Below are 15,681 nucleotides of genomic sequence, written 5' to 3'. Positions count from 1 at the left end.
CCATTCAGCTATTCTCTTCTGAACTTGTGTCTTCCCATTACTCTTTCAGACCCAGGGATGGTATTATTCGTTAGGGCCATAACACAGTACCACAGACTGTGTGGCTTAAACAACAGCGATTTATTTCCCCAGTCTCCTCTTTTAAGGACATAGTTATAGGGTTAGGGTCCACCCTACCGACCTCATTGTAGCTTAGTTTTGAGGGTCTTTAAAGACCCTATCTCCAAATACAGCCACATTTTGAGGTACTGGTGTTTGGATTCCAATTTAACTTTGGGGTGATGCAATCTAGCCCATAACAGATGGGAACCGCTAGCCTCAGGGATATGCCGTCCTGAGTTGTTTTCCTAAATCCTGCCTGCATCTTTGTAAAAGTTATTCTCAACTACCCAGTTTGGGTATACCAGCTGCTTCCTGCCCAAATTGGCTGATATATAGGAGCTCGCCAAAATAGTATGCATTACAAAAGGGGCCGCACTTCAAACCGTTGGGAACCACTATATGTCTGGCAGAAACTGCTTTCATACTTAAGCATTAAAACTTACAGATGCTTCTCTATTCTGAGTATTTTAGTCAAGAGATCATTAGAATTCTATTTTCCTTTTTCAACAAGTTACATTTTTATGTGGGATGACTTGAGGCATATATAGACTGCTAAAAGGAGAGACAAGGTGGTACTACAGGGTATCATCAAGTATGCTTCCCAATCCTCTTCTCTTATTGTCCGACTTCAGGCTTCAAAATGAGAAAGGCGCTTCCCTACTCAGGCCCCAAATATCCTTGCAGTCATCACCACTCCCAGAGGGCTTTCTAGCTCTGGCCCCTGGAAAATCCACCCTATCCCAGCGCTGGAAGATACCATTTGGTCCAGCTGCCACCCATCATGGACTACTAAGGTGAAGCTCAAGTTCCTCCTTTTGTTCTGAACCAACCTGTGGACATTTTGTTTCTTCAAGGGCTCCAAGCTAAAATTTTCACCTGGCTCAAAATCCTCCTTACCTCTTTGATCTGAGGACAGATATTAAATGACTCACTAACGTAATCAAGACATTGACATAGGCCTACTATATACAAGGGGTGTGTGTGTGCGAGGTGGAGAGGAGGAACAGAAATAAGTAAGCCCACTCCCCATTCTTTACGTGCTAACAGTCGTGCCGGATGAGCAAGAGAAGTCACAATGCCTGCCGCGCACTGCGACTGAAATGTGCGGCGCTCAAGCTAGGGCTCTTCTCCAAGCTTACTTTCTCTTTGGGGGTTCAAGTTAATGTAAGCATCTACTTTCGCCCTGCACTGGCCCCAAGCCACACAGCTGGCCAGGAGCCAAGAAAACATCCACACCAGGCTCGCGGAAGATTGACGCAGTCGCATCAACGCCCTCAATCGACGTGGCCGGGACTGTCAGTTCCAAAGGCTCCGGGCAGCCCAGCGCATGCGCCTTAGACCCAGCGCAGACCCGCGGGGTCACTGTTGGGGGCGGTGCTTCCGGGGGGAGGGGCGTGTTGGGGAGACACGCATGCGCCGTTGCCGGTCCCACTACAGAGTCCACGGCTGCCGGCTGCGGCGGCGTCTGTGTTTCCGGACGCGCTGCCTCGCGGCCCCGTGGGTGAGTGTTCGAGCTGCCGGGTTGAAAGTCAGGCAGGGTATGTCTGAGCCGCGCTTGGGCTCCCCAGGCAGCCGTACCCTGCCTTGGGGTCCGGGTCGCCATGGAGGAGCCCGACAGCACTGGGGACCGGGCCCACTTTCCCTGCCGGTCGGCCCACCTGCGGCCGGAAGTGACGGTGCGGCGCGCGCTCACCTGGCCGGCGGGGGTTCTAGCCATTGGTCGGCGGGGGGGGTGGGCAGGCCAGCGACGAGACTTCAACTTCGCGGCTTTGTATCAGGCCCACGTACGCAGGGTGAGCCCGGCCTTGCTGAATCTTATTTAAAATACTGGAATTGTTTGTTATTTGAAAGAGAATCAGGGTAAATACCTGTCAGGCGCGTTGGGCATAGACACTAGGGTGAGTATGCGGAGGAGGATTGAGCAGTCCGCATGTAAATGCGGTTAATATTTTCCCAAGTAGCGACATCTTCACTGCTGTCACCTTGTTACAAGCCTCCGTCACTTCTCATCCGTATGTCTACCACCATCTCCTTACTGCACTGTTTTCTCCAATGCATTACCCATACATTAGCCCAGGTGGGGTTTTACAAACACGATTTGGGTCAAGCCGTCATCACGCTGTTTAAAAACTTGTCAAAGTCATTCCATTAAGCTTGAGTAAAATCCAGGCTCTTGTTTTCCCAGGTCTTATGTGATCTGACCCTTGCCTACCTTTCCATCTTCACTTCTCTCCCATTCCCCAACGATGCAGGTATTTATACAACAAAACCTCTAAACCAGAATCCAACTCGTCCCACAGAAGTCCCAGGGCTCAAAGGGGAAGAACAGTGAAGATACTGTTTTTCCCAGATGATTAAGCCTTACAGTGTCAGAAGATATTCTGTAAGATTTACACAATGAATGGAGTCCTTACCAGCTGCTTTAACTCAGTCATTTATGTCCAGCCTTCTTCCACTTTTCCAAATATACCAGCTCTTACCAACATTAGAAATTACACATTTCTCTGCAAAATGTTCACTCCAGTTTTGGCTTGATTAACTCCTGCTCATCCTTCAGATGCTCAAATACCACTTTATCAGAGACACCTTCCTGGGCTCATACCTTCCTCTGCAATGTCAGTTTTCCTCTGTTACTTGTTGTAAAGAATCCTATACTTTTCTCTTATAGCAGATACCACAGTTACATTTGTGTGTGTATGTATATTATATATAAGTTACATATAAATAAATATTTATAATTTTCCTTCCACATTCCATTAGTACTTTACCATTCCAGTTTTCTCCCTTTCACAGCCAAACTCCTTAAGGGGGTAGGCTACCCACTTATGGCCTCCTTTTCCTCATCTCTTCTTAACCCACCACAGTCTGTTTTTTGTCTGCATTGGTCCACTAAAACTCCTTTACTAAGATAACCAGTGACCTGCTGATTTCCAAACCCACTGGACCCCTTCAGGTTTCCTTATGTGAACTTGCCATATTTTTCACTTTTAACCATTTCCTCTTCCTCCTTTTCTATCAGAAGTTTTCTCCAAACATTATTTTAACCTTGTCTTTGAGCTACAGTATTATTACTTAATTTTTTTATTGAATTGTCTTGTTTTAAATGAAAAATCCTTGTATACACATAAGTAAGTACAATGAAAGCAGAATAGTTAAATTCCAGCTATTATTAAGGCTTTAAGCCAGAACCCTGCCCTGTCTGTTGAAAATGGAGACCAGCTAATAATAGAGTACCAAGCTGATCCTCTCTCCTGAAAGTAATCAAAAGGACCAAAAAAGGAGGAACTGTCTTTACTGTTCACTTTTAGCCTTGTCTTACCCTCGAAAAGATCTCTGGTACCTGTCATAGCCTTGGGATCACTGGGGCTATTCTCTCTGCTGTTGTGTCTGCTTTGTTTTGAGCCCAGATTTGCATTTCTGACTGCTGGTCACATGTCTGCAGTGACCAACCCCTGTCCCTGCCTCTCATCTGCTTCCTTTTTGCAGTTTTCATTTTTATGACTGAATTCACTGGTGATTCAGTTGTCCAGAACAGACTTATTATTATTTTGGCCTCCTCTCACAACCTTACTTCATTTCAGTGTATATTGAGTATGTCCTGTGCATTGAACATGGCCAGGTATACATATTAGTTCATACATGTTTCTTGAGCTCCAGACCCAATGCATTCTGCTGTGCCCAGTTGGTCTCTTGTCCATTCCTCTTTTACAGACCTGCCCTGCTGTGTTACTAGTGACATGCTTCTACTCCACTGGACAGTGAGCCACTTGGGACAGGATGTTGCAAATTTCCTGGCATCTTTGTATACCAGTGGTTGGCATGGGGATCGCATCATTTAATAGGAAATGCATGGGGCTTATTGGGGAAATTTGTGGTCATTTCATAGAAATAGTTTCAGAGCTGAAAGAAACCTTAGCTTACTCACAGATAATCAAAAAAGAGACTGTCTCTTGGTTATTGTGTTGCTTTTTAGTGTGTTTATTAGCTAGAGTTATTGGCAGTATAGTGGTATAGTGGATACATTTTCATTCCGGGAGTTCTTGAATATCTAGAGTGAAATGTGCAAATTCCCTTTTATTCCTCCTTGTTCTTTCTGCTTTCACCTTCCAATTGTTGGCAGCTTTATCACTAGATCACTTAGAAAGCATTCCATACAGTGGAGGTTGCAGATACACATTTTTTTTCAACATAGATGGGTTCATATTATGTAACATTTTTTCACTTTTTAAGACTTTTATCTCAGTACCACTGAAAATACTTAATGCCTACAGTGAACTATTAAAAACACTACAATAACATCCTTGTGCATAATGTATTTCTCTGAAATAAGTACCTAGTCTTGTGCATTTTAAATTTGACATGGCTAGATTACCTTCCAAAAGAGCTTTACTGTTCTATGATCCCCCCAGCATCCTGTGAGGTTGGCTGTCATTGTTTATGGTGGATAGTATCAGCTTTTACATTGTTGCCAACCTGATGGGTGAGAGATTATATTGCACGTTTAAATGGAGTCATTTTTGAGAATATTTTAATTGATCTTTCTCAGGTTCTGATTTGAGTGGTGCTGTTATCTCTTGTTCAGAGTTTCTGTTTATTAGAATAACTGTTCAACCTTAAAGTTTCTAGTGTCAGGTTTGTACAGAAGCTCTCACCTTTCATCACTAAATCTCTGTATCTCAGTTGATCATGCAATTGTAATGTAAGTCATTCGTGCCATAATGCAGTGAAGATGATAACTTGGAATGCAGCAGTTGATTTGGAGAAGACCTGTGGGCATCACTCAGGATTTTGTTGCCGGGTTTCTTTACTGGCTCTCCAAATGTCCTTTGTTGATAATTCTGCATTTCTTCTTTCTTTTTTGGTTAATTTTTCTTATTTATTATCAGAACTCAAGAAGATATCTAGCTTGTGCCCTTTTAAGAAAAATAATACTTGGAAACTTGAATAATTAGAGGATTATTGCTTGATCTTTTGAGAAATCAGTCTGCTTTAATGATAAAATATTTAAGAAACTAAGTATCAATTCTGTATAACTAAAAGGCTTATTGAAAAAAGTTTTTTTCTATTAGGCACTCTGTAGAGAATGTCGAATGAGAGAGTCCCCCAATCAAGTCAAACTCAGGAGCAAGACTGTTTACAAAGTCTGTGCATCAGTGATAAGGAAGACATGATAATCAAGCAAGAAACTGATGGCAGTGTGGAGGTGGAGGAAGTCCTCCCCTCCTGTTCTGCTCATGGACCATTCAGTTTTGCTGAGGGGTGTTCTTCGGAAGTTCTCAATAGAGGGCCTGCCCTCCTGCACATCGACAGACATCAGATCCAGGCGGTGGACCCAAGTGCGCAGGCTGTTGAACTACAGGGGCTGGGTGTGGATGTCTATGACCAGGATGTGCTGGAGCAAGGTGTGCTTAGGCAGGTGGATAGTGCCATCCATGAAGCCAGCCGCACCGCCCAGCTCGCTGATGCGGAGAAGGAGTATCAGTCAGTCTTGGATGACCTCACGTGAGTGTGGACCATCTTCTCTCTGGTAGCAGAACTTGTGCTTAACATGTGATGAAGAAATTCAGGTAATACCTGCGGTATCCAGACATTTAGAATATTTACAGACCCTCTCATTTGGAGGATGGAGTTAAGGGCAGTCATGAGCCTCATGTTTGAATCTGAGCCCCTTTCCCTCAGGAGCAGCATTGTACACAGTAGTTATGGTCTCAGTCCATCTCATAACAGCTTGTTCATGCATAATGTCCTGGAGAGAAGGGCAGTTCTGAGGGCCCCAGAACTCAAGCATGTGCATTAAGTGGTTCTCAGAAGTGTACCTAATGTTCTGATGTGCCTACGCAAGATACCAGGGACACATCTACCCCCTCACATTTTTCTTTGTCCAGTAGTTTCCCGTTTCCTATCCCTAAACTGAGTGTCAGTCTTTTGGTAATTTTTCGCATTGGCATTTCTAGAAATAGTGAGAAGCCACTTCTTACTCTTCCTTTCTTCCATCCTACATGTGATGCTATAAGGAAATATGAAGTCCTGTGGAGACTTATTTGTGTTTTCAAGGAGAAACAGACTGGGGCCTTGTTGAACATAGCACATTGGGGCAGGGGGGAGGATCTGGTCCTGGGCTAGAAGTGGGATGGAGGATGAGCTCACTCCCCACAGCCAGTCTGCTCTCCTTTGGCCAGTGTTCTAGGCAGTCAGGCAAGAACTAGAAGAGGAAGATTGGATGGAGGGATGGGGATAGCTGGGGGAGGGGAGAAGAGGGTGGAATTCACATTGTTGGCTACACAGTGGGGGGCTATAGTACAGGTGGCTGTTGGACTGAAAGGACATTTTTTGCTAACAGTTTCCTGGTGTGTTTTTTTGGCTTCTTGAGGAGCAGGTGTTCTCAAATAGTTGTAGCCTGACCTTCAGATTTGAGGACTTCTTGGATACATCTTCTACATTTGACCTTGGAAATGGGGCCACTGCTTGCAGAGGTTTCAGAGCAGAGTGCTGCAGTATAGGCATACTGATAGTAGATGGATGGTGACCCATGGTGCTAGACCTCCAGTAACTTGCACTGATAACAGCTGGTATTCTGAAATCCACAAGGGATACAAGCAGCAAATTACACAGTGTCAAGACTGATTTTGTTTGTTGAAAAGTGGGAGTTACAATTCTGTGGTGTTTATTTTAGGAGCAATGAATTATAAACTAATTTTTATTCTTTGCACTACAAAGTATATACTATAGCAAGTAAGTCTTCCAGTCATGTGAAAGAAAACTATTGTCACAGATGTCTTATATAAGAAAATGTTTAAGCATCTTTAGTACTTTTCCAAACTTTGGGAGACTTCCATAATGGTCTTTAAAAACCCATGTACAGGTTATTGATAATGGCGGAAGCTATATGTTTGGAGCAGGGGGCATATGGGAAATCCTGTACCTTCCTCTCAGTTTCACTGTGCTCTATATAAAGTCTAAAAAAGTATGCATTTTTTATATAAAAGGACAACTTATTGCACATTGTTTTAGAATGGTCTCTTGAATAAAGTAGATACTTCAGAATGCTTGTAGAATGAATGAATCAGCTTAACAATGGGAATGAGCTGATTTATAAATCAGCCATATCAAAGGAAAACACTAGTCAATATCTAAAACTTCTAACAACCTTTCAAATTCTATTTGTGGGCAACAAGAATGTGCATTCTGGTTTAGTTTCTTTTATCTGTCAGTTAGTAAGAAGTAAAAAAGACATGTTTTTATCATTTTTATTTACATTATACTATAAAAAAATGTTAACAGAGTGGAAAATAGACATTTTATCTTGTTTTTCAGGTCATGTACGACATCCCTAAGGCAAATCAATAAAATTATCGAACAACTTAGCCCTCAAGCTACCACCAACAGAGATGTCAACAGGAAATTAGATTCTGTAAAACGACAGAAGTATAATAAGGTGATTCCAAATAACACATTAAGTATTGCATTTTTTTTAAAAGTCATCATTTAGGCTCATATATTTAGGAAGTATTCTGAAAAGTACTTTTAGATGTGAAGCAAATATTTATAATAGAAAAATTTGAGCTCCTTTTTTGGTATGTGTAATTTTTCAGAAAAATTTGAGTTGCTTTTGTGTGTTTAATTTTTCCCCTTAACGTCCCCTGTTAAAGAGTGTTTTAAAAAATATACACATACATAACATATGCATGAACATGCATTTGAGGAAAAGTTCCCTTTTTGGCTTTGTGTGCCTCCTTAGTCATGCTTACCTTCATAGTCTTCCTTGCCTCACCATTTCTTTATTCCCCAGCTTATACTACTGTTTAGCATGCCAGCCTCTCATTCATTCTTCTTTGTTTTGTGTGAACTTTCTTTTTCTGCTCCTTAGGTCCTGCTTGCACTAATTGCCTGTACTCTGTTCCCTGCTGATATAGCCATCACCGCTCACAGATTTACCCTCATTGTTCAGTCATCACCCAGCCACACTGATTGGGTCTGCACTTAGGATTATAGAACTTAAGGGTAGGGTATATCTTTTAGTTGTGACATTGTTTTTAATGAGTTTGGAAACATTTTTTAGAATTTATGTGCATTATATGAAATACTGGGGTAGAAAGGAACAGCTAGTTTTGATCGTTTTATTTCTGCCATCCAGAATGACTAACATAGATCCTGTGCTTGCAGTTAATTCACTGTAGTGAGTAGAGTCCTTGTATCTCTCATTTAAGCTCTGTAAGTGGGTGTCAAAGGACATAGTTTCTCGTTTTACTTTCCACTCACCAGTCCATTAAGTTCTTCTCACACTTAGCTCCAGAATAGCAGCCCAAGGTCAGAGAATAGCAGCCCAAGGTCAGAGCTAGCAGCGGCTTGAGGTAACCAGGGTCTCCCCAGAGTAGAGAGGGAACATCTGGCCTCTTATGGGAGCATGTGAATTACTGTGCAGAGACCTTCTCCAACCTTGGGCTCTGGTAGGCTAGGATTTCAAGGAGCAGAGAGGACCAAACTTTAGGCCACTTTAGGTACTAGTCTAACTCAAGTATATATTCCTTTCTTTCTTTAGCAGCTCTCTGATGGTTAGAGATAGACTATTCGGAGAGAAAGCCTGTTTGAAATGAGGTTTTTGCTTGAGAGAAAGACAAGATAAAATGAATTACAAGTCATTACAACATGGCATGTACGTTCATGGTTTCCCCTCACCCCATACTCATGTGGTGTTTAAACATTCTTGGAAAGAATAATCAGGTACAATAGTCCTAGTTAATTGGGGAGGCCCTAGGAATGGTCTCATATTTGGATTCTGGTGATATAGAGGGAGACAAGACAGAGGGGCTTGGGGTAAGTAGTGTAAAAGTGTATATATATCAAAACAGATTTTCCTTTTAAAATTTTGTGATTGGGTAGAATACTATAAAAGACAGTTATAAGTAGGTAAGTTTTCAAAGGGGACTGACTGACTTTTTCAACTATTTGAACATTTGTGTTTATATTTCTTATTCCTACAGCCTATTAACCTCATAGCCCATTGACTGGCAAGGTCAGAAACGGAGAAGTTTAGTGATCTACCCAGTGTGTAATGGGGAAACCAAGTAGAGCAGCTCCACTTCCCAAGTCAATGGAAAGTCACTACATGTGGAATCAAGCATTTAGGCACATGAAAAGCTGTCCTGCTCAGTCAGGAGAGTGGGTGGGACAGGCATGCCTGCTGCTGGAAATGCTTTGAGACCTACTTCCTCCCAGAAAAGTGGTAGTTGCTCAAATAAGGTTCTCTATAGTAATAGTAATGTATGTAGTTTCTGTTTTATTTTCATTTGGCTGTTGATTAAAGTTGTCAAATTTTGTAATGCTGTCTTTTGTATTTAACAGTAAATTGCTTCATTGTTGTTTTCTATATTCAATATTTACCATTTTAAGGAACAACAGCTAAAGAAAATCACAGCAAAACAAAAACGTCTCCAGGCCATCCTTGGAGGAGCTGAGGTAAAAGTTGAACTGGATCATGCCAGGCTGGAGGAAGACGATGCAGGTGAGGATATTGCAGTGTCTCTTTGTTCTCGAATTGATGCCTGATGGCTGTAGTCAGAGGCAGGTATCTCTTTGGTCTTGGCCTTGGTTTTGAGAAAAATACATTTCTTTGCCTTAGTGTTGAAACAGATTTGGGAAAATTTTACAAATTTATTTATCTACATCTGCAGAACCAAGTCTCTTTTATGTCATACTGGGTTTTTAGAGAATGAAAGTAAATTTTTAACTTGGTCTACTGGGGTGCTGCTGGTGCACATTTAGTTTTATGTTTAATAAAATGGAAATCTTAAAATTCTTGTATAATTTCATAAGGACACTTAACATCTTGAATGAATTATATTTTGTAAGCCTGGCATCATCAGTCCGCATTCATAGAATTGCTTTCATGTATCTTCTTGGGACTTACTTGGCAGGCTTTCCTAACATCAGCTCTGGGTTGAAGAAAAGACATTTTCATTCAGGATATACCATGGCCATGATTTTGTTCATATTACTGCCTTGAATAGACATCTTTTGGAAAACCTTTTGGGAAAATGCATAAGATCTGAAACAAAGTATCTGTGTTGATAAAGATAGTTTAGAAATTGTTGATAGTTGCTCATTCATTTAATATGAGGCTTCATAGCATTTAAGCTCTTCAAGCAAATATTTCTACTAGCTGCAGAAGTTATTCAATAAGACATGATAATTATGAAAAATTGAGATGATAGAAAAAATATTGGAGATACATGATTTTTTGAAGCTCAGTGTCTGAGAATTAGTTCATTGAGCCTATAACCAATGCTTTATGCTGCTGAGTTACCATATTTCTCATTGGTGAGAGACTTTTGTTCCTGTCTGACTGCCTAAAACCTGCTGATTTCACCTCTGATTGCTTCTTTGGTAAAACTTTGCCCAGGATTAATGATTATTTCCCCAAATCCAAAAGCCGCCTTTCACCCTTGCTTCACTTGGCCTGCTTATAGCAGCTGATATATCCATGCCTTCTGGAATCCCAGTCTCTCCTAGTTTTCTTTCAGCCTTCTGACCATTTCTGTTTAGTTATTTTTGGTTAGCTTTTCTGGCCTTACATTAAATGTTGATTATTTGCAAGATTTCTTGCTGAGCTCTCTTCTTGTTATACTACGTCTCCTTGAATAATCTCACCCACTCCTCATGGCTTTGTGGCCACTTAGGTTCTAGTATCTTATAAGTCTGTACACCTATGGCCTTGCCCTTTTTCTGAGCTCTTGGTTCTTACTACATCTTTCCATTAGGTGCCAGCTGACACTTAAGACTCCAGGTCTCTTATTTCCCTCCCTTCTACAGTCTTTCTTGGTCCCTGGTGTCTTTTGCCCTATCTGGGGAGACAGTAGAGCAGCAGAGTGTCTAGAAGCATAAGCTTTGTGCCTCCCAGCTAGGTGTTGCCTAAGTATAGACCGGGGCTACATCCTTAACCTTTTTCAAGTCTGTTTTGAACCCTTGAGATAGGTGTAAGTATTGTAAACCTTCATTTCTCTGCTCAGATGCTCCCCTGAGGTTTTCTTTCCTTTCTCCACATAATGATCCATTCATAAGTTGTGAGAAATATCTGACAAAGAATCCTTTCCTGGAAGCAGGTGAAATTAGGATAAATTAAAAATAAAACAAAACTTTGCAGTGGTTGGCTTTGCTCTTCTGTGGAATGAAATGAGGTGCTTGCTATTACCTTTTCTATTCAACATTGTATTGGGCATTGTAGTGATGGAAGAAAATAAATAAAAAATAAGCATTGAAAAGAACAAAATAAAGCCATCATTGTTCACAGAATACATGATTTTTTATGTAGAAAATCTGAATCTGTGGACCATCTGTTGGAATTAATATATGAATTTAACAATATCATTGACCACAAGGTCAATGATGAATTATACTTCTATATATTAGCAAAAACAAAAATAACATTTAGTGAAGATGCCAATTATAATAAAAATCAAATACCTAGAAAAAAATCTTAGCAAAAAATGTAGTTTTCTGTAGTATTTTCTACATGAAAAACTACAAAGTGTCATTGAAAAATTAAAGAAGACTTAAATAAATGGGAAGATACACCATGGTCATGGATCAGAAGGTATTATAATGTAAGTTCTACCCATCTATAGTTTTAGTGCAACCCCAGTATAAATTTCAGGGGGCGGTTTGAGGGAGAAGAGTGAGGGTAGGAAATGTAGACTGAGGGTGAGGGGCATTTACAAGTGGATTCTAAAATTTATATAAAAATGCTCTGGAAAAAAAAAAATGCTCTGGGTCAAGAATAGCCAAGGCAGTCTTGAAGAACTGAACATCAAGACCTATAATCAAGTACAGTAACTAAGAAAGTGTGGCATTGGCACAAGGATAAACAGTAGACCAGTGGAACAGAATAGGTGTGGCAAACAGACCCATCCATATTTGGTCACTTGATTTATAACAGATGTGGCAATAAGTGCTGTGGAGAAGAATCATCTTTTCACTTAAGTGGTACTGGGTTAATACACATGAAGATAAAATGAATCTTGGCCCACTACACTATGTACAAAAATAAATTCCTAATGGATTGTGGATTTAAATGTGAGTGGTAAACCAGAGCTTTTAGAATATAACGTAAGAAATCATTTTTATGATCTTGGAGCAGAGACGTAACAAGAGTCAAAAACTCTACAGGGAAATGTTTGATAAATCAACTGTATTACAACTGAGAACTTGTTTTTGTCAAAAGATTGAATTAAGACAGTGAGAAGCAAGCTACAGAGTGGGAGAAGGTACTTGGAATATATGTGTCAGTCACAGAACTTGAATCCAGAATGTATAAAGAACTCATAGAAATCATTTTATGATTACCTTTAAAAAGGTAGATTGCTGATGAGAAAGATGGGCAAAAACTGAAATGTTCTCTTCAAAAGAGGCTATCCAAAAGATCAATAAATCTATGACGAGGTACCCTAGTTTATTAGTCATCAGGGAACTACAAATTACAGCCACAGGGTGGTACCTCTGCATACCTCCCAGAATAGCTAAAATTGAATGGCAAGAATGTGGACTAGTTGAAACTCTCAAACACTGTTGTTGGAACTTAAAATTGGTGGGGACATTTTGGAAAACCTTGGCAATGTCTACTAAAACTTAACATATGTAAATAATTATATATATGTAACCAAAGGATGTGTACCAAAATGTTTATAGCAATGTAGTCAAGACATGGAAACTACCTAAAAGTCCATTAACAGTAAAAAGGAAAAAGTATAGTATAATAGTTACAGAATACTAATAGCAGTGAGAGTCAACAAACTGCAAATTGCTGTGCAAGTGTGAATCTCTTAAGTATAATGTTGAGCAAAAGAAGCCAGGCAGAAGAATACAAATGTTTCCATTTACATAAAGCTAAGAGCCAGGCACAACCTATATATAGTGTTAATGGGTTAGCTATTATTTTGGGGCGGGGCTGGGGCCTGGAGACGCCCACTAAGGGTGCATCTGGGGGATGCTAGTAGTTTCCGTTTCTTGATCTGGATGCCAGTGATTGGGCATGTTTTTTCTGAAAACTCACTGAGCTGTACACTTAGTGTTTGTACACTTTCTGATGTGTATTTTTCTTGAGTGCAAGTTTAATGAAAGACTGGCTGAGGTATTAGTGGGCTATAAGAAACGTAGGTTTTACAAAATGGATTCCTTCCTATTAAGCCTTACTTCTTTTGGTATTTTGGCTACAGGTAAAGTATAACTACAGGTAAAGTTAATAATTTCAACTAATAAAAGGATGATGATTTCTTGTTGACTTCATAGTATTATGGTGTTACTTCCAATTTCATTTCCTCTCTTCAGTCTGCTAACTTCACACATCTAACATGGTGCTGTCCAGTAAACCTTTTTCCAAAGACAGAAATATCGCCAGGGTTGTCCATTCATTACGGTAGCCATTAGCCACATGTAGTAGCTATTGAGCACCTAAAACATGGCAAGTACATCTGAGGAACTGAATTTTCAACTTAAATTTAAATAGCCACATGGTGACTATCCTATTGGGCAGTGCAGAGCTAATGGTTGCCTACTTAGGTGCTTGCTGATTCTTTAGATGTCTGTTTTCAGTTTTACTGTCGAATTTAAGTCCAGCTGCATGCTCGTATTGGCAATGACTTGGAAACTTGGGAGAGTCTTCCTCATGGGCTACTTGTTAATTGATAAAGAAACACAGTTAAATTTATCTGGGTGTTGCCTATGAATAGGTCTGCCTTTGGATGTGCAGTGTATTTGTAATGTATTTTGGACATTATCGAGAAATCACCTTTTGAACAGGAGTATATTAAATGTGACATGAATGCTATACTAAATTTTATTCTTCGTGCATAATATGTTTTAGTACATCAGTGGTACTTTTTTTTAATGATTATTTTGTAGGTGCTTCCTAGTTATTAAATAAGTGAATATTTCCGTTGTGCTTCTGGAAAGTTTTGTGCTGGTGCCCAATGCACTGTCGTCCCTCTTTCAGAACCGGGGCCATCCTGTCTCGGCAGCATGCTTATGCCTGCTCAGGAGACTGCTTGGGAAGAGCTTATCCGCACTGGCCAGATGACACCTTTTGGTACCCAGATCCCTCAGAAACAGGAAAAAAAGCCTAGAAAAATAATGCTCAATGAAGCCTCAGGCTTTGAAAAGTATTTGGCAGACCAAGCAAAACTGTCTTTTGAAAGGAAGAAGCAAGCTTGTAATAAAAGAGCAGCTAAAAAAACTTCAGCCTTGGTCATACCTGAGCTGAGCCCAACACTCAATGAAAACAAACCACACGAGAGAAGCAAAGTTCTCTCAAAAACAGATAAACGCTTGAAAAAGCACATCAAGAAACTCCAGAAGAGGGCTCTTCAGTTCCAGGGGAAAGTGAGATTGCGAAAGGGAAAGAAACCTTGGGAGTCTGGTGTGAGGCCAAAGGCAGAGGGGGACTCTGAGGGTGAAGTGTCTGAATACCTACCCACGGAGGAGGAGTGGGAGGAGGCTGCGGGGCCCGACCTGTCCGGAGAAGGCACCAACTGGGAACTGAAGCTTGGGCTCAAGCCCCAGAAATGGCAGAAGAAAGTCCCAGTGCAGGAATTTGATGATGACTTTTTCCCAAGTTCTGGGGATGAAGCTGAAGCTGCAGGAAGAGGAAGAGGAGGTAGTCGGAAAGTAGTGCGATGCCGAGATGACGGAGATGAAGATTATTATAAGCAACGGTTAAGGTCAGTAAACAGATTGTACTGCTTGCTTTATCTTGGGCTTCAGGTTTATTAAATAGGAATTCTAGATCCAGCTTATAATGGACCCCTGTTTATGCAAAGGTTAGACTTTCTACAAGCCTCAGCCTGCTAGTACCAGAGAGACCTTGAGTCCTCAGTGGAGCTGACTCAGAATGCTTCTAGATCTTCAGATTTAGGGACAAGTCTAGGAAGCACAGCTTAGGGGAAAGGCTGGGACAAGAGGCATGCAGAGGACAGAAACATGAAGTGGGTGCCTTTACACCTAGAAGGGTTTCCCTGCAACAAGTTTTAGGGGTGGAAAGGTTGGCTTATGTAGTGTATGCTGGGGTGGTGTTTTTTCTTCTGAAGAAGGATATAATTTTAGAGGACTTTTCTTCAAAAAGCTGAAATTTAAGCTTCAGTGTATCAAAGAATAAGCTTGTTTTCTTAAATCCCTCCTTCCTTGTCTTGAGAAAGTAGTCATCTACAGAAATACCACTGTAATGTTGCCAGAAATGTACTTCCTATGCACAGCATACCCTTCCTTTTCACTGCCATTTTTATGCTAATGACTGGCTTTGAGTTTATTTCCATGACTATCAGTATATTATGCAAAGAAGGTAACAGGGAAGTTGAGCACTTTGATTTGTGAAGTAACCACTGTGTGTTGCCACACATTTTCTGTGAGCCCAGAGAAATGGTCTGTACGCTGCAGGTGTCCGCTGTGTTTCCCTGAGCACAACATGGCATATCTCAGGGCTCACACATTAGCTTACTAAGAGCACTGAGAAACTCAAAGGGAGAAAGGCAGTCTGTTGAACAGATTACTTTTTAAATATTTGCTCCTGGGGTGGCTTTTTCCCAATCCTCAACA

The 15,681-nt window shown here is 40.8% G+C and overlaps 1 protein-coding gene across 1 annotated transcript in view; it reads left to right on the top strand.

Moving 5' to 3' along the window:
* Positions 1-1,524: 1,524 nt before the first annotated feature.
* ERCC6 (ERCC excision repair 6, chromatin remodeling factor) overlaps positions 1,525-15,681 on the top strand; it is an 80,008-nt gene continuing 65,851 nt past the window's right edge. The window contains exons 1-5 of the mRNA XM_036916617.2: positions 1,525-1,603; positions 5,172-5,604; positions 7,417-7,537; positions 9,493-9,604; positions 14,087-14,810. Coding sequence (XP_036772512.2) covers positions 5,186-5,604; positions 7,417-7,537; positions 9,493-9,604; positions 14,087-14,810 — 1,376 coding nt within the window. The 5' untranslated portion in view covers positions 1,525-1,603; positions 5,172-5,185. The remainder of the gene's footprint in view (positions 1,604-5,171; positions 5,605-7,416; positions 7,538-9,492; positions 9,605-14,086; positions 14,811-15,681) is intronic.

The sequence above is a fragment of the Manis pentadactyla genome, chromosome 8 (genome assembly GCF_030020395.1).
Source record: "Manis pentadactyla isolate mManPen7 chromosome 8, mManPen7.hap1, whole genome shotgun sequence".
Taxonomy (NCBI): Eukaryota; Metazoa; Chordata; class Mammalia; order Pholidota; family Manidae; genus Manis; species Manis pentadactyla.
The sequence above is the reverse complement of the archived record's forward strand: the minus strand, read 5'-3'. Positions and strand labels throughout refer to the sequence as shown.